General features: G+C 43.8%; 2 protein-coding genes and 1 long non-coding RNA gene across 11 annotated transcripts in view; 2 read left to right on the forward strand and 1 right to left on the reverse strand.

The window, feature by feature from the left end:
- Nucleotides 1-10,335, forward strand: part of AP1G1 (adaptor related protein complex 1 subunit gamma 1) — a 90,602-nt gene extending 80,267 nt beyond the window's left edge. For all 5 annotated transcript variants that reach the window (XM_065536669.1, XM_045382603.2, XM_065536670.1 and 2 more), the window contains 4 exons: nt 139-246; nt 376-536; nt 4,555-4,653; nt 6,170-10,335. In XM_065536669.1, the coding sequence (XP_065392741.1) occupies nt 139-246; nt 376-536; nt 4,555-4,653; nt 6,170-6,271 (470 nt within the window). In that variant the 3' untranslated portion in view covers nt 6,272-10,335. The remainder of the gene's footprint in view (nt 1-138; nt 247-375; nt 537-4,554; nt 4,654-6,169) is intronic.
- A 1,932-nt stretch (nt 10,336-12,267) lies between these two features.
- LOC141409325 (uncharacterized) lies at nt 12,268-15,948 on the reverse strand. Its single transcript, XR_012429346.1, has 3 exons — nt 15,813-15,948; nt 12,892-13,005; nt 12,268-12,403 (listed from the first exon to the last, which is right to left on the reverse strand). It is a non-coding gene; the product is annotated as an uncharacterized lncRNA (long non-coding RNA).
- A 545-nt stretch (nt 15,949-16,493) lies between these two features.
- Nucleotides 16,494-19,654, forward strand: part of PHLPP2 (PH domain and leucine rich repeat protein phosphatase 2) — a 76,896-nt gene continuing 73,735 nt past the window's right edge. For 4 of the 5 annotated variants that reach the window (XM_045382027.3, XM_045382030.3, XM_045382028.3 and 1 more), the window contains exon 1: nt 16,494-16,610. In XM_045382027.3, coding sequence (XP_045237962.2) covers nt 16,512-16,610 — 99 coding nt within the window. In that variant the 5' untranslated portion in view covers nt 16,494-16,511. Of the gene's footprint in view, nt 16,611-17,206; nt 17,429-19,654 lie in introns of those variants that run through there. The other variant, XM_005592445.5, reaches the window with a different exon arrangement.

The raw sequence follows: 19,654 nt of genomic DNA on the forward strand, positions 1-19,654 counted from the left end.
CTTTGTGGTCTGTGCTTTTTGCATCTTGTTTAAGGAATCTTTTCCTCAACCTGAGATTGAAGTAATTTTCCCTATAATTTCTTGATAAGCTTTGTCATGCTCTCTAACGTTAACTTTCCATTGAAATATTTCCTTTAGGTGCTCCAGCTGCTGCTCCTGCCCCTGCCTCAGTCCCACAGATATCCCAGCCCCCCTTCTTGTTGGATGGGCTTTCATCACAGCCTCTCTTCAATGATATTGCTGCAGGTACGATGACTGTTGTTACCATCATTACATGGAGCACTGAGTAATGAGGTGGTTATTAAGAAAAAGAAGTAATAATTCTGCAAGCGTTAGGCTGACTACAATAAGACTTATCTCCCTGTACTTTCTCAGGCATCCCCTCCATCACAGCATACAGTAAGAATGGCTTGAAGATAGAATTCACCTTTGAACGGTCGAATACCAACCCCAGTGTAACAGTGATAACGATACAGGCCTCCAACAGCACAGAGCTAGATATGACGGACTTTGTTTTCCAAGCTGCAGTACCAAAGGTACTACAATGTCTTCTTTAGATGTTTCCTTTGATTAAAGATTGGCTGATTTTTTTTCATGTGTTTGGTAAAGGATATGTTTTAATTTTTACAGACTTAATTCAAACTAACAATAAGTTACCTATGGTTCATGGAAGCATATCATTTTTAGTGAATAATTTTTACTAGGTTACAAGTATTCTGATGGTTAGTATTGTAGGATAAAGAAAAACAATTCTAATACTAGTGAGAGCAGAATTCTACGAGGTGATCAGTTAATGCTCAGGGCATTGAGGATAGGTTAGGCTTTAGTAATACAGTGTTAAAGGCCTAAAAACGTAAAATCTGGCATAGGATGAAAGTAAAGTAAGATAAGAGACTTTGTCTATCTGGTATTATCTTCTAGTTAACCAGATCAGAATTGAAATTTTTTGTGTCTTGATACATAAGTGAGAGAAACATTCCTCCTTCATTAACATCCAATTTATTATAGATATAGTAACTGTTCTTGTGAATCAAAGTTTGGTTTACACCAAATTTTAGTTTAAGGATATTTATGTTCATTTCTCAGTAGTGAAAAGTCTTGAAGCCGGGTGCAGTGCCTCACGGCTGTAATCCCAGTACTTTGGGAGGCTGAGGCAGGCAGATCACTTGAGATCGGGAGTTTGAGAACCTGGCCGTGGTGAAACTCTTGTCTCTACTAAGAGTACAAAAAAAAAATTAGCCGGGCATGGTGGCGGGTTCCTCTAATCCTAACTACTCGGGAGGCTGATGAAGCAGGAGAATCGCTTGAACCCAGGAGGCTGAGGATGCAGTGAGGTGAGATTATTATGCCACTGCACTCCAGCCTAGGTGACAGAGCGAGACTCCATCTCAAAAGAAACAAAGAATTCTGAATAAAGAAAAGTTGAGAATGAGGAGTGGGTAGTTTTTCTTGAAAAGATGAGACAGTAAGTATTTTAGGCTGCTATCTGGTCTTTATTGGTACTCAGTTCTGCTCTTATAGTACAGAAACAGCTGTAGATGACATATAAATGAATGAACATAGTTCTGTTCCAATAAAATGTTATTTGCAAAATCAAATGTTGGGCCATTCTTGGCCAATGGGCCATAGTTTGCCAACCGCTGGTTTAGACTGTGCTAACCTAATCTTGGCAGTGGCATGTGAAATACGGCATTTAGACATTCTGACAACACACTTTTGGAAACTGAGGATGTTTTGTTTGTGGGTACTGCTAATTTGCAGTCTTTTTTTATTTTTTCTCCATCCTTTGACTCTCATGCAACCTTCTTTGCTTACACTTTGTAGAAGTCAGAATAATTTAGATGTTTAAGAAGCAGTTAGCTGGACACGGTGGCTCACACCTGTAATCCCAGCAATTTGGGAGGCTGAGGAGGGTGGATTGCTTGAACTCAGGAGTTTGAGACCAGCCTGGGCAACATGGTGAAACCCCATCTCTACCAAAAATACGAAAAATTAGCCAGGCGCGATGGTGTATGCCTGTGGTCCCAGCTACTCAGGAGGCTGAGGTGGCAGAATCACTTGAATCCAGGAGGTGGAAGTGGCAGTGAGCCAAGATCGTGCCACTGCACTTTAGCCTGGGTGATAGAGTGAGACCCTGTCCAAAAAAAAAGAAGAAAAAAAAAGGGGGAGCAGTAGTGTCAAGTGGAAAGACCACTAATGAACTCTAGAGCCATTCTGTTTAGATTTCAATACTAGTTGTATGACATGAAGAAAGTCACTGAACCTCCATGCCTTGGTGTCTTCATTTGCAAAGAGGGTGGTGATAAAGATAGCCACTTCCTAAGGTTGCTTAAAGGAATAAACAAGTTTTTTGAATTAGGCACTGTTTGAAGCACTTTTCATCTGTTCAGTGCTCAGTATATTTACGTTCTGCAACTTAAGTTTTATACTTGTTACTTTAGGCTGCTGCTCCAGTGACTTATCACCTCTGCTATTAAACCATGACCTTATTTTTGGTGGTGTACTGTACAGTGCAGCATGATAATGTATTTTCAACTTAAAATATCATATTTTATAGGTTCTACTATGTACTATTTTTGTGTTTTAATGTTTCTGAAAATTGGGGTACATTTTAAAATTGATATCTTGTCATAATTCAATGGGCAGCATGTTTTCTATCTCAGTGGTACATAAAATAATGGTGTGAATTACAATTGATGGTATCTTAACATTTAATGAAATGTAGTAATGAATAATATTTTAGCTTACATAATTTAATGTGGCAGTAGAATTATGAATAAGACCCAATATTTTTATAATTTTATATGTGTATATATATAATTTTTTTTTCCTTTTTTCTTTTTTTTTGAGATGAAGTCTTGCTCTGTCACCCAGGCTGGAGTGCAGTGGCTGGATCTCAGCTCACTGCAAGCTCCGCCTCCCGGGTTTACGCCATTCTCCTGCCTCAGCCTCCCGAGTAGCTGGGACTACAGGCGCCCACCACCTCGCCTGGCTAGTTTTTTGTATTTTTTAGTAGAGACAGGGTTTCACCGGGTTAGCCAGGATGGTCTCGATCTCCTGACCTTGTGATCTGCCCGTCTCGGCCTCCCAAAGTCCTGAGATTACAGGCTTGAGCCACTGCGCCCAGCCTTTTTTTTTTTTTTTTTTTTTTGAGATGGAGTCTCACTCTGTCACCCAGGCAACCTCCGCCTCCTGGGTTCAAGCAAATCTCTTGCCTCAGCCTCCTGAGTAGCTGGGATTACAGGCAGGCGCCACCATACCCGGCTAATTTTTGTATTTTTAGTAGAGATGTGGTTTCGCCATGTTGACCAGACTAATCTAGATCTCCTGACCTCAGGTGATCTGCCTGCCTCGGCCTCCCAAAGTGCTGGGAATACCGTGCCCAGCCCCCAGTGTAATATATCTGTACGTTGAGAGTGAATCTTCACTCTTTTAACTTTTGGCCCTAGAGAAGACTAGTGTCTCTCTCTCTGTCTCTTAAATATTTTAAAAGTTTAATCTACTTTTAGGAAAGATTTTCAAATTCTAGTTTATAGAATAGCTACATAGTACAGTATGGTTTACCTAGCTTGCCCTATATAGCACTTTTTTTTTTTTTTTTTGAGACGGAGTCTTGCTTGTTGCCCAGGCTGGAGTGCAGTGGCATAATCTTGGCTCACTACAATGTCCGCCTCCTGGGTTCAGGCGATTCTCCTGCCTCAGCCTCCCAAGTAGCTGGGACTACAGGCATGTGCCACCATGCTCAGCTAATTTTTATATTTTTAGTACAGACGGGGTTTCACTGTGTTGGCCAGGCTGGTCTCGAACTCCTGATCTCGTTATCCACCAGCCTTGACCTCCCAAAGTGCTGGGATTACAGGCGTGAGCCACCGTGCCCGGCCAGCACTTTCATCTCTTATTTCTATAAGTAAGCAAATAAACCCTACCAGCATTCAACAAAGTAATAGTGTTTGGCTTATCTAGGTCTTTTGCTGTATAGGCTGGTTCTGCAAGTCTTTCCTTTCCTCTGTCATGTGGAGAGGAGGCTCTGACACATTCTAGATTATGCAGGCTTTAAAAAACAAAAGTTCAAGTCTCTGGGTCCCAGTCATCCAATCACACAAAAGTTTAAAAGCTCATAGTTGGTGACCCGTATGTTGGTTTGCTGTTTTTGGAAAGCTTTTCTTTTGGTTTCTTTCTGCCGGTTTTTTAAGCCAAAAGCACCCATATTTTACTTGCATAGTTGAACAGTTACTATTAAGTGAAGTTGCCAGAACAAGAATTGGTCAGCTTCTGAAAAGAGGTAGGCTAAAATTCCTTCTGCCAGAAAGGAGAATGTGGTTTATTGCTAGTGGTCATGATCAAAGAACTGAACAGTGGATTTTTACAAATACCACAGTGAGTCAGTTCACGTGCTGTGAATTCCTGATATCTAGAAAACAAGTAGTAGGCAAAACTTAGTAGTAGTGAAATCTGTTACATGACCCATCATCTGGCTGTCTAAATGTTTTTTGATATCTCTGACCTAGCATTGTGTGTTTCTTTTTCTGAAGAGTGCCCTTTGTTCCCCCCTAGACATTCCAGCTGCAGCTTTTGTCTCCTAGCAGCAGCATTGTCCCAGCATTTAACACGGGGACCATCACACAAGTCATTAAAGTTCTGAACCCTCAGAAGGTGAGTAGCACATTTGTAGCCAGTATCTGAGCTGAAGTATAAGCATATTTCCTGAAATAAAATTCTGCTTTGTTTCTTTTTTCTGACTCATAGTTAGAGAAGAGATCAATGAAAATGCCTGGTCTAACTTCCTTGCTCTTTTGTAAATAACAAATGGAACCCAGAGCCATCAGGTGGCTTAGTGGCATCTTATTAAAATGCAACTTCAAAAAAAGCTAGATTAAAGGTCTAGTTTTGGGGGGTAGGGGAGAAGCTTAGACATTTTAATTTATACACAAGTTGAAATCTGAGGTAAGAGCATTTGTTGAAACCAAATATCTACATTTACTGCTACAGTTATTAAGAATGAATAGCAAAAATGGAGGCATTTTAAATGAAGCAGCCAAATGAAAAATAGCTTTAGAAACTGAAATTAAGCAATATTTTTATTATCTCAAAGAAATAAACTCACCTTAATAGTAATCAGTTGGTTTTCAAACAGTTTTTGAAAATGGTTCAGAGAATTTCTTTAATAGAGCTCTACTAGTTGCTCATAAATAACAGTATACTTTCCTTCTCTTGTAACACTTGCCCTTCCTCTGCTATTCACTATATTTTGAGCATCTGCCTCTATAGTACAAGCACAAATTCCTTTGACCATTTGAGAGTAAAACATTTCTTAGTGCATTTGTATTTGAAATCTGCCACATAAAGTAAAAAGTACCTAATTGAGTTCTCTTAAAACTACTGCTGTTACCTGTGAGTTAAGTCATTTTTAAACATTTTATGCCTTAGGAACAAAAGGCATATTCACATTTACTGTAGGTTTTTCAGACAAAGCAACAGTATATCTGAATGGAGAGCATACGATGAGTATATGTTCATCTCATTTTTTAAGAGACTTGGATACAAGGTTTGAATCTTTTTGAAAAGGACTCAGCAAAATGTTATGTGGAAAATGCTCCACAGTGGCTCACGCCTGTATTCCCAGCACTGTAGGAGGCTGAGGCGGCTGTATCACCTGAGGTCAGGAGTTCGAGACCAGTCTGGCCAACATGGTGAAACCCCGTCTCTACTAAAAATAAAAATATTAGCTTGGCGTGGTGGCAGGCGCCTGTAATCCCAGCTACACTGGAGGCTGAGGCAGGAGAATTGCTTGAATTCGGGAGGCAGGGGTTGCAGTGAGCCAAGATCATGCCACTACACTGCAGCTTGGGCAATAAGAGCAAAACCCTGTTTCCAAAAGAAAAGAAAAATGTTCCTGAGGGGTTCTGTCCTTTTAATGCAGTTCAAGGATTAAAGCTAACCACGTGTTCTGGAGATGCGCTTTCTCTACTTGGTGGCATGATGTTGTTAGCTTCTTGACTGAAGCCTAGAGTACTGGGTATTTTTTGTTGTTGTTTGCCTGTGTGTCATTCTTAACAGACAGCTTTACTTCAAGTTTTGACCTCTAAGATTAAAAGTCTATTTGTGGACTGGACAGATGCTGGAGATTTTATCTCAATATATAATTTGCACTTCTCTTTTCCCCTTATAGCAACAGCTGCGAATGCGGATCAAGCTCACATATAATCACAAGGGCTCAGCAATGCAAGATCTAGCAGAGGTGAACAACTTTCCCCCTCAGTCCTGGCAATGAGGGTTTGGCACCATTCTCATTCTTATCCCACTCAATCAAAGGAACTCTGGGAAGGAGGTTGTGATTGCTGGCAAGTCCCCCCAACTGTACCACGGGCATGAGGAGCTGAAGAGAACTGCTGAGGAGGATTTTCCTAAAGTTACTGCTGACCTTGAAGCATTGTTAAAGACTAATGTCCTCTCCTCCACTGTTGAGGCTGGCTGCTTCTGGAGGCTACTTTGCACTCTTCCTCTTCTTCTCCTTTTTCCGCACTGCTCCACCCCTCCCACATTTACAGCCAGAATCAACATTCCCTGGGCCCCTGAGGAAATAAGCAGCTGGTCTGGAGGAGAGGACTGCAATCCATGGCGAAAAACACTCACTTTGTCTCTGCAGCAAAGAGTTGCCCCTTCTTTCTACTGTTGTTTCTCTGTGGACTGGGCAAGGTGGGGTATTTATTCCTCACTAGCTGGGTTACCATCTTCAGGCGCTTTCAACATCTGGTATTTGGAATGGAAATGTAATAATGGACATTAGGGAGCCCTGCCTTTTTCTACTGGTTCCCCCAATGTTTGAAAGAGGCATTAGGCTCCTGGTAGCCTATTCTGTGCATTGCTGTATACACACAGACACACACATGTATGTTTGTTATCAAGAACTGGTCAGACCTTGCGAGTTTTTGTAAACACTGGACAGATGGAGTTAAAAAGAGCTTTTGTTGAGATTTGGCATGAAGGATATGGTGCTCTATTTGTAATAGAAACTTCCAAGGCTCTTCCAGCTCCCCTTTCGCTCCATTCTTTAGCTGTAGTCATGAATAGTTTCCATGATATTCAAAACTGATTCCCTTTAAAGTACAAAATGGTCACCTTCTAAAAGATATATTCATAGTTATTAATGACCCTGTTCCCACCGCAAATTTTAAAGTGCTCCTAAACCCATAACTTGCCTGTTTGAACTATGGTAATGGGTGGAAGAGGAGTTCACCAGTTTTAAAGATCAGACTCTGTATCAAAAGTACCTTTGCCCTTAGGAAGAGTGAGTATTGGAGTCATCTATTACTCCAAACCTCCCTTTTTATTTCCTGAGCCTGGCTTGGACCTTGGCATTCCGTTTGAATTCCTTCTAACTGGAACATTTGTGTTGTATCTGTAACACTGGCACTGAAATAAAGACCACACGGTTAAAGAAATCTTTCCTATATTGTACTTTATGGTGTTGGAGTGAAGCCTTGTAGCTTCCATACCCCTATGTCAGAGGAGGTCTTACGGACACCATAGGGTAGGAATAACCTTTCGTCAGTCTGAGAAATTGGTCTCTTTTAAAAGACAAATCTCATGAGTATCCACATCAAAGACTTGAGCTTTTTAAACTAGTGAGAGTGCCAAGTGCTTTTAAGAAAGGACCCATGTGTTATCAAACTTTGAAATTGAGTAGCTGGAGTGAAGTAGAGGTGACTCTCTCTGTGGTACACGTTGAATGTACTATGTACGTTCAAGTATTCAGGCGCCGTGTCTTATATACTGAAGAAAGAAAAAGTGAGGCCCACCTTGCACTTAACAATGTTTGCAATTGTTACTGTATTGAATACAGTATAATGACTACTATGGCTTCAATCTTAAACCTGGAAACAAATATCCTTTTTTTTCCTCTTCATTTCACCAAGCCTTTACTTAAAATCTTCAGTATCTTGTCAAATCTAGCTCTGTATCAGATGCTGGACTATTCCTAACATTTGACAAACTGGAGTTGAACTAAAGGCTCCACAGGGGAAAGTTCCTGGTCTTATTAGGATGTATGAGCAAGATCTGCTAAAACTTACTCCAGTGGGTAAATGGTTGACCGAGTCAAGAACAGGATATTATCTCCTGCATAGTTTTCAGTAATGTAAGTGTGGACTAGTGCATATTTCAGACAACTGCTCTGCCTGTGCAATGAAAAATAGCCTTTAAGGGTTTCTTTGCAGACTGATTTCATTGGATGGATACTTAATGCTGTGAAACATGATAGGATTAACATAATGTTGGTGGATTTCTTGAATAGAATTTGTCTTAACATTCCTCTTTGTGTAGAGGCTTTATTTTCTCTCTTATATTTGTAGCTAACCAGCTCAGGTTTTTTTATTTGAACTGGGTTGAATTTCTGAAGAAATCTGTTCAAGACCATGCTATAAGACACTGTCAGCTAATGGAGCTGGGAAGGGTCTACTCTGCTGACAAAGCATTTCCTTGGGTGATCATAGTTTTGAGGTAGAGTTTATGATCATTCATAGCTTTGTCTAGAAGGAGTAAAATATCATGGCCTTAACACAAAGGGTGCTGCGTAGAATATGAATTGATTTTGGAATCTGAACACAAGCACCATACTGAAGGACAAGCAGCCAAATAACTGCCTAGGATACTGATGGTTGTGAAGACTGTTTCAAATGATTGGATCTTTGAAAGCTTCAGCGTGCCTTAGTTTCTAGGATCAGAATTAGTTTTCCTCTCACTTGGCCTTGCAGCTAAATGGAGAAATGTTTCAATTTCTGTGAATACTTGCACATTTCAATAATTCCTTTCCCGAGTATAACCACTCAAGGGGGAGCAAATTGGGATGGATTTACAGCTTCAGAGGCATTGTGAGGAAGGAGCATTTTCCAAGGCTGTTTTAATAACCCTGGGGTGATAAGCAGTGAGCCCTCACACACTTACTTTGACAATTTCACATGCACTTGTACCTCATTATTTCCTTCTTCAAGAGTCGATTTATTCTAGTCTCTGCCCCATCCCGGGGAATCCTAAGGGAGAATTAATTCATCTAAGTAATCTGAAAAAACTGTAGGAAGGGTGCTTTCCCAGAGAAGCTTCTCCCATAGTGCTTTGGTGCTGTTTCCTTGAGGTGGTTTGGACAGTCATGGAAGTTTTAGGCTGTGCATAGTGATCATCTGTTAATTTTAAGGTCTTTTTCATTTAAACATTCCTCAGTGTAACATTTGGGAGGGGATTCTTTCCTCTTGCTGGTTTAAAGGTGTGATTCGTACTCCTTGTTTGTCCCATTCATATATGAAAATAGACTTTTAAAACTGTCCAACACTAATGATTTCTATAACATGCTTCCCATTTTTTTTATGTCGTAGAAGAGATTGGAAGTTAGGGAGTACTGCTTTCAAGGTTCAACTTCATTGTCTTCTGCATTGGAAAATATTTGGGCCATGAGAACTAGGGGAAAGGAGTTTGAATGTGTATATTTTTTTCTAGTGAATGTATTTTAACCACAGTGTCCTAAACTGAGAAAGCTAGAGAGGAAAAAGTGGGTGTTCATGAACTTTGCGGTTGGGAGAGTGGTTTTACATGTCTGTGTATTCATGACTTTGGGAGTGGGGAGGATCATTGGAGAGAGAATTGCACAGAAAGTCCTGAAGTTTAAAACACTTTTGACCAGCTTTGGCTCGGGAGAGGGGGGCTGCGTATAGAACTGGAAGTGAATAACTTTTTCAAGCAATAGCAGTGAGTAGGTCCCATTGACAGGGTTCCAGGACCTGGAACACTTTAACAGAAGGAAATGCTGAAGCAGCTTGCACAGTTGCTTTACAAACTTCCAAGACGCTGATTCTGGCTTCAAGATGGAGCATTGGAGTTGGTTTTTTGTTTTTTGTTTTTTGTTTTTTTTCCTCAAAGAACCTGCGGTTGCGCTTTGTGTGTTTTGTTTTTGTTTTTGGTTTCTATTTGGGGGCCCCATGGGAAAGAGCTTCTGAACTCTTTCCTTTATGAACTCCCACTGTGTTCCTATAAAGTCCCTTTTCTTTCATAGTGTTGTAAGTTACATTTTCATTATGCCCCATCACATCTTCTTTACTGTAAAAATATTAAGAAGCTGTTTCCAAGTGGGACAGCTAATGAAGCTCTAATTATTGCAGACATATTTTTGAGATGTAAAAAAAAAATTTAAAATTAAATGATAAGTCTTAGAGGCGAGTGAGGAATAAAATGGATGTAAACATTTACATGGGATGCATTAGAATTCTGCTGTGTGTATTGTCTTTTGGTTGAAACAAATTATGAACAGTGACTAATAATAAAAAGTCAATACTCAATGATTTAAAATTTGCTTCCTTGCTTCTTACAATTGGATTAGAAGACTTAGATGAATTCTTATTCCAGAGGTTGAGCTAAACTTACTGACTTGTTAGTATTCCTTTTACACATAAGTCTCACCAAGAGACGAATTTGAAACACTTCAAAACTTGTGGTAGTTAGGCACGGTGGCTCACGCCTGTGATCCCAGCAGTTTGGGAGGCCGAGGCCGGTGGATCACCTGAGGTTGGGAGTTCGAGACCAGCCTGACCAACATGGAGAAACCCTGTCTCTAGTAAAAATACAAAGTTAGCTGGGCGTGGCGGCACATGCCTGTAATCCCAGCTACTCGGGAGGCTGAGGCAGGAGAATTGCTTGAACTTGGGAGGTGGAGGCTACGATAAGTTGAGATCATGCCATTGCACTTTAGCCTGGGGTGACGAGTGAAACTTGGTCTCAAAAACAACAACAACAACAAAAAACTTGTGTTATAGACAGTGAAAAAGTCCTAAGTGCAATTGGACATTTTAACTATAATATGATTAATTTCATGCTTAATCTTCTATACAGGTGAACTCTCAAGGCAGAGAAATCAAGATGAAATGTATATTAAGGGTGGTTTGGGTTTTATTTATAAGCTGTTTTTTGTGAATTGTTCACGTGTATCTGTGACTGGGCAGAGGAAGGCTTGACCAGTCAAAATGAGCTATATTTCATGGTCTTTTATATGAACTATGTATTTTGTATATATTAATTTCTGTAGGGATGTGGTCTTGCTGTGTTGCCTAGGCTGGTCTTGAACTCTTGGCCTCAAGCAATCTTCCTGCCTCGACCTCCCAAAGTGCTGGGATTATAGGCGTGAGCCACTGCACCTGTCTTATGAACTCGTTTTGGTTTTTTTTTGGTTTTTTTTTGTTTTTTTGAGGCGGAGTCTCGCTCTGTCGCCCAGGCTGGAGTGCAGTGGCGCGATCTCGGCTCACTGCAAGCTCTGCCTCCCGGGTTCACGCCATTCTCCTGCCTCAGCCTCCCGAGTAGCTGGGACTACAGGCGCCGCCACCACGCCCGGCTACTTTTTTTGTATTTTTAGTGGAGACGGGGTTTCATTGTGTTAGCCAGGATGGTCTCGATCTCTTGACCTCGTGATCCGCCCGTCTCGGCCTCCCAAAGTGCTGGGATTACAGGCTTGAGCGACCGCGCCCGGCCTCGTTTTGTTTTTTTAAGACAGAGTCTCACTGTGTCACCCAGCTGGAGTGCAGTGGTGCGATCACTGAACACTTCAGCCTTGACCTCCCTGGTTCAAGCAATCCTCCCACCTCAGCCGTTCTAGTAGCTGGGACTACTGGCATGCACCACCATGCCTGGCTAATTTTTGTATTTTTTTTTCCTTTGGTAGAGACAGGGTCTCAGTATATTGCCCAAGCTGGTCTGAAACTCCTGGGCTCAAGTGATCCACTAGCCTTTCGGCCTCCCAGAGTTATGGGATTACACGCATGAGTCATCGTGCCTGGCTGCCAGCTCTGTTTTTTGGAGGTTGGAAGCTTTAGATTTTCTGTTACTCTGATGATCCCTGACAGTCCCTTGATTGAGAAGCGGGGAGGGTGTGATAGTCCCAATTGAAAAGGAAGGGTGTAGGCCCTGGCAGTTATCTAGTTTATGCAGAAGTGCCCTTTGGTACTGTTTGATAAGCAACATTTCTATGATCTTATGTATGAGTTAGTTAAAATTCATAGTTGTTTCTAATATTAAATTTAGTTGGCACCTTCATGTAATATAGAGGAAAATATAAAAGCTACAATAGAAAAGTTTAGCTAATAATAGACATTTATTTAACAATATAACAAATAAGCTGGGTGCAGTGGCTCAGGCCTATAATCCCAGCACTTTGGGAGGCTGAGGCAGGTGAATCACAAAGTCAGGAGTTCGAGACCAGCCTGGCCAACGTGGTGAAACCCCATCTCTACTAAAAATACAAAAAATTGGCCGGGCGTAGTGGCGGGCGCCTGTAATCTCAGCTACTCGGGAGGCTGAGGCAGGAGAATAACTTGAACCTGGGATGCGGAGGTTGCAGTGAGCCGAGATCACTCCACTGCACGCCAGCCTGGGCAACAGAACGAGACTCCGTCTCAAAACAACAACAACAACAAAAAAACAATACAACAAATAGTATTCAGATTTGAATTTCAATTCAGAAGCAAAAAAAAAAAAAAATTTTTATCATTTTTAAGGGTTTTCTATCCTATATCCTCTCCCCAGTTCAATTGTCCCCATATTTGAAAAATACCAAAATGTTCACAGAAAAAAATTTCTCCAAACTTTGAAGCTAGGTAAATACTGCCTGTTTATTTGGAACCAAAATTAGGAATATCCAAATCTGCTCAACCTATTGGTAGAATAACAGGATTTAGGTCCAAAGATGACTGTGGATCACTGGAGAAGGTACTAGATATAAATAAGTAAATATAAGTCTTTTATGGTTCCTCTCCCAACATCTGATAGGAATAAGCTTTCCTTCTCCAGACTTCCCATTTTGTAGTGAAGATCTGGAAAAGCTCCTGGCATAAAGAATGTGTGTGCGTGTGTACATACCAGAGAGATGGAGAGGGAAGCACAGCTGCTATAGGAAGGAGACAGAAAGGAGAGATCCTGATGACTTCTCTGTCTCTTGGCTTGATCTAAACAGTGATTTTTGTAATGATGAACCTGCAGTGAGGGCAGATGAATTTTCGCATAAAAAAAATCCCAGAGGAATTTATTTTTAGGGTTAGTCTCAGCTGTTTACCATTTCCAGAAATTGTAGTTACATAACCCTTGGCATACATAATACACACTGCCTTGAACTGGGGGAGAACATCACTATGTGACCTTTGAAACAAAGTATAAAATGTTAATGGCACTACATGATTTGAAAAAAATCAACTGGTTGTCACTACTGAATTGGATCTTAAATCATGGGAACCATTAAAGGTAGTTACAGCATAAATTAGCCCCTGAAACTTTTGGGTGGATGGGGTTTTTTTTTTTTTTTCCACGTTTTCCCTTTTGAAAGAGGGACTACTGTTGCCAGAATGAAGAAGTAAATAACAATGCTTTTGCCCACTATTCCTTGAATTAAACAATTATTCACCACTGCTGTTCCCCAGCATGAGCTTCAACTTTAGTTCTGGAACAAGATCTTTCCCTTTTGTGTAGTCAGTCAATAAAGAGCTTCTACTCATGAAATCTGGAAAACGTAATGTATAATGCTTCAAGAAACAGGCTCTTACAGCCAGGTGTGGCTCACACCTGTAATCCCAGCACTTTAGGAGGCTGAAGTGGGCGGATGGCTTGAGCTCAGAAGTTCGAGACCAGCTTGGACAATATGGTAAAGCCCCATCTCTACAAAAAATGCAAAAATTAGCCAAGCGTAGGTGGTGCTCACCTGTGGTTCCAGCTACTGGGAGGCTGAGGTGGGAGGATCACCTGAGCCCATGGAGGTTGAACCTGCAGTGAGCTATGATTGTGCCCATACTGTACTCCAGCCTGAGCAACAAAGCGAGACTCTGTCTCAAAAATAAAAAAAATACGGCCGGGCGTGTGGCTCAAGCCTGTAATCCCAGCACTTTGGGAGGCCGAGACGGGCGGATCACGAGGTCAGGAGATCGAGACCATCCTGGCTAACACGGTGAAACCCCATCTCTACTAAAAAAATACAAAAAACTAGCCGGGCGTGGTGGCGGGCACCTGTAGTCCCAGCTACTCGGGAGGCTGAGGCAGGAGAATGGTGTGAACCCGGGAGGCGGAGCTTGCAGTGAGTGGAGATCGCGCCAGTGCACTCCAGCCTGGGCAACAGAGCAAGACTCCATCTCAAAAAAAAAAAAAAAAAAAATATATATATATATATATAAAAGGCTTTTTAGAAACCCTTTTTTTTTTTTCTTGAGATGGAGTCTCCCTCTGTCACCCAGACTGCAGTGCAGTGGCACGATATCTTGGTTCACTGCAACCTCAACCTCCCAGGTTCAAGTGATTCGCCTGCCCAGCCTCCTGAGTAGCTGGGCCTACGTGCTTGCGCCCCCACACCGCCTAATTTTTGTATTTTCAGTAGAGACGGGGTTTGCCATGTTGGCCAGGCTGGGTTCGAACTTCTGACCTCAGGTGATCTGTCTTCCTTGGCCTCCCGAAGCGCTGGAATTACAGGCATGAGCCACTGCGCCCAGCCAAAAACACTTGTTCTAAACCACATTTCTTTCTTATCACTGCTTGTCTGCCCTTGGTAAAACTTGCTTCTGTCTCCATATTGGTGCCTATTCGTTATATACCAGTTTTCCTGTTGGGAGAAATTACCCAGTAAGCACTGAAATGGGAATCCAACTACTTTGAGTACCTTTCTTGAACATAATTTCAAGGTGGAAGGAAAATCCAGGAGGTGGATGACCTAAGAGTTTTCTCCCCCCTTAAACCAGGCTCACAGTGACAAGTTGTTTTTAATGCATTAACATGAGACCAAGAAATGAAGATTACTGGAGATTGGAAGTTTGGTATATACAAAGCTAACTCGTGAAGGGAGAAAGTATGTCAGAAAGGGGTCGGAACCTGCAAGAGCCAAATTTGGTCCTGGCATTTAAAATTATCTCCAAATAGATACATATCTCAGATGGGGGACACAGACTGCCCTGCTAAATCTAAAAGTCTTGTACTAAGCCTGCAATTAAAGTATTCTAGACATATAGTTAGTCTGAATGAGGCAAACTGAAGCAATGGATAATAGGTGATTTTTTTTTTTTTTTCCTTTTGAGACAGGGTTTCGCTTTGTCGCCCAGGTTGGAGTGCAGTGGCGCGATCGGCTCACTGCAACCTCCGCCTCTCGGGTTCAAGCGATTGTCCTGCCTCCGCCTCCCAAGTGGCTGGGATTACAGGGGTGCGCCACCCTGCCCAGCTCATTTTTTGGTATTTTTGGTAGAGAAGGGGTTTCGCTATGTTGGTCAGGCTGGTCTCAAACTCCTGGCCTCAAGTAATCTGCCTGCATTGCCTTCCTAAAGTACTAGGATTATAGTTCTTCAAAAGCGAAGAAATTACTATTTTTTTTGCTGTCTAATTTCTTACACATTACTTGAAGATTCAACAACCTGTGTATGAGGTGAAGCCCTAAAAATCCGCAAGTCTAGAAGCCTTCCTAGAAAAATTTAGGAGGAATTCACAGAGTACTTTCCGAGAAACCGATTGGATCTTCAATTTAGAATTTCAGAATTATAATGGCTGTTATGAATCCCCACTATACGTTAGGCACTTTGCATGCACTAAATCTTCATAACTACTTGGCAGATTTTAATCTCTGTCTCACAGCTTAAGAACGAAAGGCTTAGATCAAGTAACTTGCACAGGGGTATAGAGCTAAAGAAGGGCAGAGTGGAGATCTGGAATCAGGTTGGCTGACTCCAAATTTGGTTCATTGGCCACAAAACTACCATCACTGAAAGAACGAAAAGAAAAATACAAAACAAACAACGAAAAGGAAAAGAAAATGTTACCTTTTAAAAGTTTTTTTTCTGAATCAGCCTTGCAAATAAATCATAAAAAGGCTCACAGACCATATTACTGCTTGAAGCAGAGCTCCAGGAGGAGGAAAGGGAATTAAAACATGGTTGGGAGGTGACCTGACGTTTTGTACGAGGTTGGGTTGAATTTGCTTAAGAAGGTCCCACGCATCTCTGATAAGGAAGAGAAAAGGCCTTGTCAAGGTGAGTATTCTCAACAGTTTCGTTCAACGGCTTGGCAAGTGAGGGAAGTTACAAGAGCCACCCTGGGCGGAGGGCAGCGTCCTGTCACAATTGACAGGTGCCGGCGCCACCTGCTTCTTCCTCCTGCGGGTTTCTTAGAGGGCGGGGAAAGCAGCAAATAACCCTCCTTGTGCTCTAGTCCTCCAAGCCTAGGGCGGCGGGCAGTGGAGGCCCCGCGCCCTGCGGTGGCGCCAGGTTATGCCACGCGGGCGGCGGCTGGGATGCGGCTTGGCGGCGCCCGGGCCACTTGGCGCCCGCAGCTACGCAAGTCCAGCGGGGCTGCGGAAGGGGCGGGTCCGGCATGGCTGCGGGAGGGGCGGGGCTGGCGAGCCGCCGGAGGGGCGGAGCCGGCGGGCCGCGGGGGGCGGGGCCGCCGGCTGCTCGCGCGCGCCGCCGAGGTTCCGCACGCCGTCGCGCGGGCCCGGCGTCCCTGTGCAGCCTGGGCCGCCGATGGGGGAGGTGGAGCCGGGGCCTGCGGGCCCGCTGGAGCCCCCAGAGCCGCCCGAAGCGCCGGCGAGCCGCCGGCCAGGAGGGATCCGGGTCCTGAAGGTGAGGCGGGCGGACGGACGAGCGAGCCGGCGAGCGGGCAGGCGGACTAGGGAGGGAACGAGAGAGGGTAGAGGCCGCTGCCGCTGCCGCTGCCGCCCCCTCCCCGCGCGGTGGCTGAGGCAGCCGGCGACCCCCGCCCGACGTCAGTCAGTCGGCCGACCCACACCCGGCTGGGGACGCCGAGGCCTCCACGCCGCGCCCCCGTCCATGCCTCGGCCGCCTCGGTCGCCTCGGTCCTCCGCTGCTGCCCATCCCTGGCCGCGCGCCGCCCGCCTCGCAGGCCCACGCCTTCGGGCTGCCGGCAGCCGCCGCCCACCCGGACCCTTCGCCGCCCCCGCCTGCCTCACCGGGCTCGGGGCCCGGAGGCCGGCTCCTGGCACAGGAGCAGGGCTGGAAGTACGCAGGGCTTTCTCCTCTCCTGGACACCTGAAGACATCACCCCAGCGGGAGGATGGCGGCGGCGATTGGCCGGCGCCGCGGAGGGCTCGGGGCCGCGCCGGGTGGAGCCGGCTCCTCTGCCCTCGGGGCTCGCTACGCGAGGTGCCGGCCGGGAAGGAGGACCCGCCCCGCTTGGAGAGAGAATTCCCGCTGGAGCTGCGTCGCGGGGACTCGCTGGGCGTGATGCGGAAGGGAGGAGGGGCTGGGCCGAAAGGGGCATTCCTGCTCGCGGCAGCGGGGCCCACTCCCCAGGGAGACGGAATGGGGGAGCCGTTATGCAACAGGCAGCTAGCGGGGCTTCTTGGCAGGAACTGGGGGAGTGGGAGGATATGAAAACAGATGCAGGCAAGAGGGGAGTGGAACCTTGAAGGTGATGACAAGTAAGTTTAAATACGAAGGAATGCACAAGGTGGGGTGGCGATAGTGGGGAGGAGAAGATGGTAAAAGGGAGGGGTTGTGGGAGGCTGACTGGGTGGAGTTTTTTACTAGCATTTGACACAGAGTTGCAGAGAAATTTTTCTGTAGGTCAAATATGTAAACTAGATGTCCTTACGCAGGTGGAATGGAATTCCTTCTAGAGTTCTACGTGAGGAATTCAGGATATGAAACTTGCCCAGTAGAAGGATGGAAAGGACAGAAAATTTAGATTTGATGTGTTTCAAAAATATATTGCAAAACAATGAAAACGTATGATGTTAAAAATACATTAAGTAGTAGTTTATTGGGTTGAGGTTGAGCAGTATTTCCATGTTATGAAAGTTGTTAGTACGATGTCACAAAGGTGGGAACACGGAAAAACAATAATAGAACCTGGTGAATCCATGGAAAACCATAAACTGTAAAATTTAAAACATTTTTTGTGCTACTGCCTCTCAACATTTTTTTTCTTTTATTTATTTATTTTTTTGAGACACCTCACTCTGTCACCCTGGCTGGAGTGCAGTGACTTGATCTCTGCAATCTCTGCCTCCAGGGTTCAAGCGATTTTCCTGCCTCAACCTCCTGAGTAGTTGGGATTACGGGTGCCTGCCACCACACCCTGCTGATTTTTTTGTATTTTTAGTAGAGACAGGGTTTTGCTATGTTTCCCAGGCTGGTCTTGAACTCCTGATCTCCAGTGACCCGCCCGCCTTGGCCTCCCAAAGTGCTGGGATTACAGGCATGAGCCACCGCGCTCGGCCTCATACAGAAGTTTTCTTAAGTAGCTGAGTGGTTGAATTTTGTGCCAAGTGATGCTGGAAGAGAAGTAGTACAGTAGAAGACTCTGAATTGGAAAGAGTCGTCTCCCACCCATTTTTCTCCGAAGACCCTTCAGAAACTTCGTTCTTTTTTGTAACTCTTTTATACCTCATACCAAATCATGAACATCATTATTGTCAAATAATACAGATATTAGTCAAAAGACTAATATAACTAAGCCAGTCTAAGCCAGACTAGATCCAGTTCCGTCTATCCTGGGATACTGGAAAATTGCCTTCAAAATGTGCCCCCAGATTGATTTAGTGAATTGGTGGACCATAGGTTTGTAAGTTTTCCAGATGTTTCCTACAATTTGGGGTTTATGGTTTTTTTTTTAGTAATGATTAACTGTTTTTTACTCAGCTTATAGAAGATATGAAGTTATAACTAATGTCGGTGTGTGCCATGAGATTCATTTTTTTTTTTCAAGAATAGTTTCGGGTGTTTAGCAAAGTATGTATAAACAATGCCAAAAAATAAAAAGATGTTTTTTAGAGACATAGCCTTATTGTGTAGCACAGGCTACACAATAGTTCAGTGGTGTGATCACAGCTCACTGCAGGCTCAAACTCCTGAGCTCAAGTACCTCAGCCTCCCAAGTAGTTACGACTATAGGCACATGCTTGGCTAATTTTGATTTTTATTTTTGTACAAATGGGGTCTTGCTATGTTAGTCTCAAACTCCTGGCCTCAAGTGATCCTCTTAACGTTGGGCTCTCAAAGCACTGGAATTACAGGCATGAGCCACTGCACCCAGCCCAAAATGTTATTATTGTTATTATTTTTTTGAGGCAGAGCCTCTCTTGCCCACGCTAGAATGCAATGGCGCGATCATGGCTCACTGCAGCTTCTGCCTCGTGGGCTCAAGTGATCCTTTTTCCTCAGCTTCCTGAGTAGCTGGGATCACAGGCACAATTTTTTTTTTTTGAAGTAGAGATGTGGTCTCACCTTGTTGCCTAGGCTGGCCTTGAACTCCTGGTCTCAAAGGCTCTCTCACCTCGGCATCCCAAAGTGCTGGGATTACAGGCATGAGCCACCGCACGCTGCCCCAAAACATTTTTAAAGCACTGACATATTCTTCCTCTATCTCATCCCACCCCTCCGCACCCCTTTCACAATATTTCATGATGTGTATATTCCCAGATATAATAAGTCTGTATTGTTTTACAGTTTCAAATGCAGAAACATCTTCTACCTAAGAGTATTTAACATTTTTTTTTCTTTTGTTTTGTTTTTTTTTTTTTGAGATGGAGTTTCACTCTTGTTGCCTAGGCTGGAGTGCAATGGCACAATCTTGGCTCACCGCCTCCCAGGTTCAAGCAAGTCTCCTGCCTCAGCCTCCCGAGTTGCTGGGATTACAGGCATGT

This window comes from Macaca fascicularis, chromosome 20, assembly GCF_037993035.2.
Source record: "Macaca fascicularis isolate 582-1 chromosome 20, T2T-MFA8v1.1".
In the NCBI taxonomy this organism is placed as follows: domain Eukaryota; kingdom Metazoa; phylum Chordata; class Mammalia; order Primates; family Cercopithecidae; genus Macaca; species Macaca fascicularis.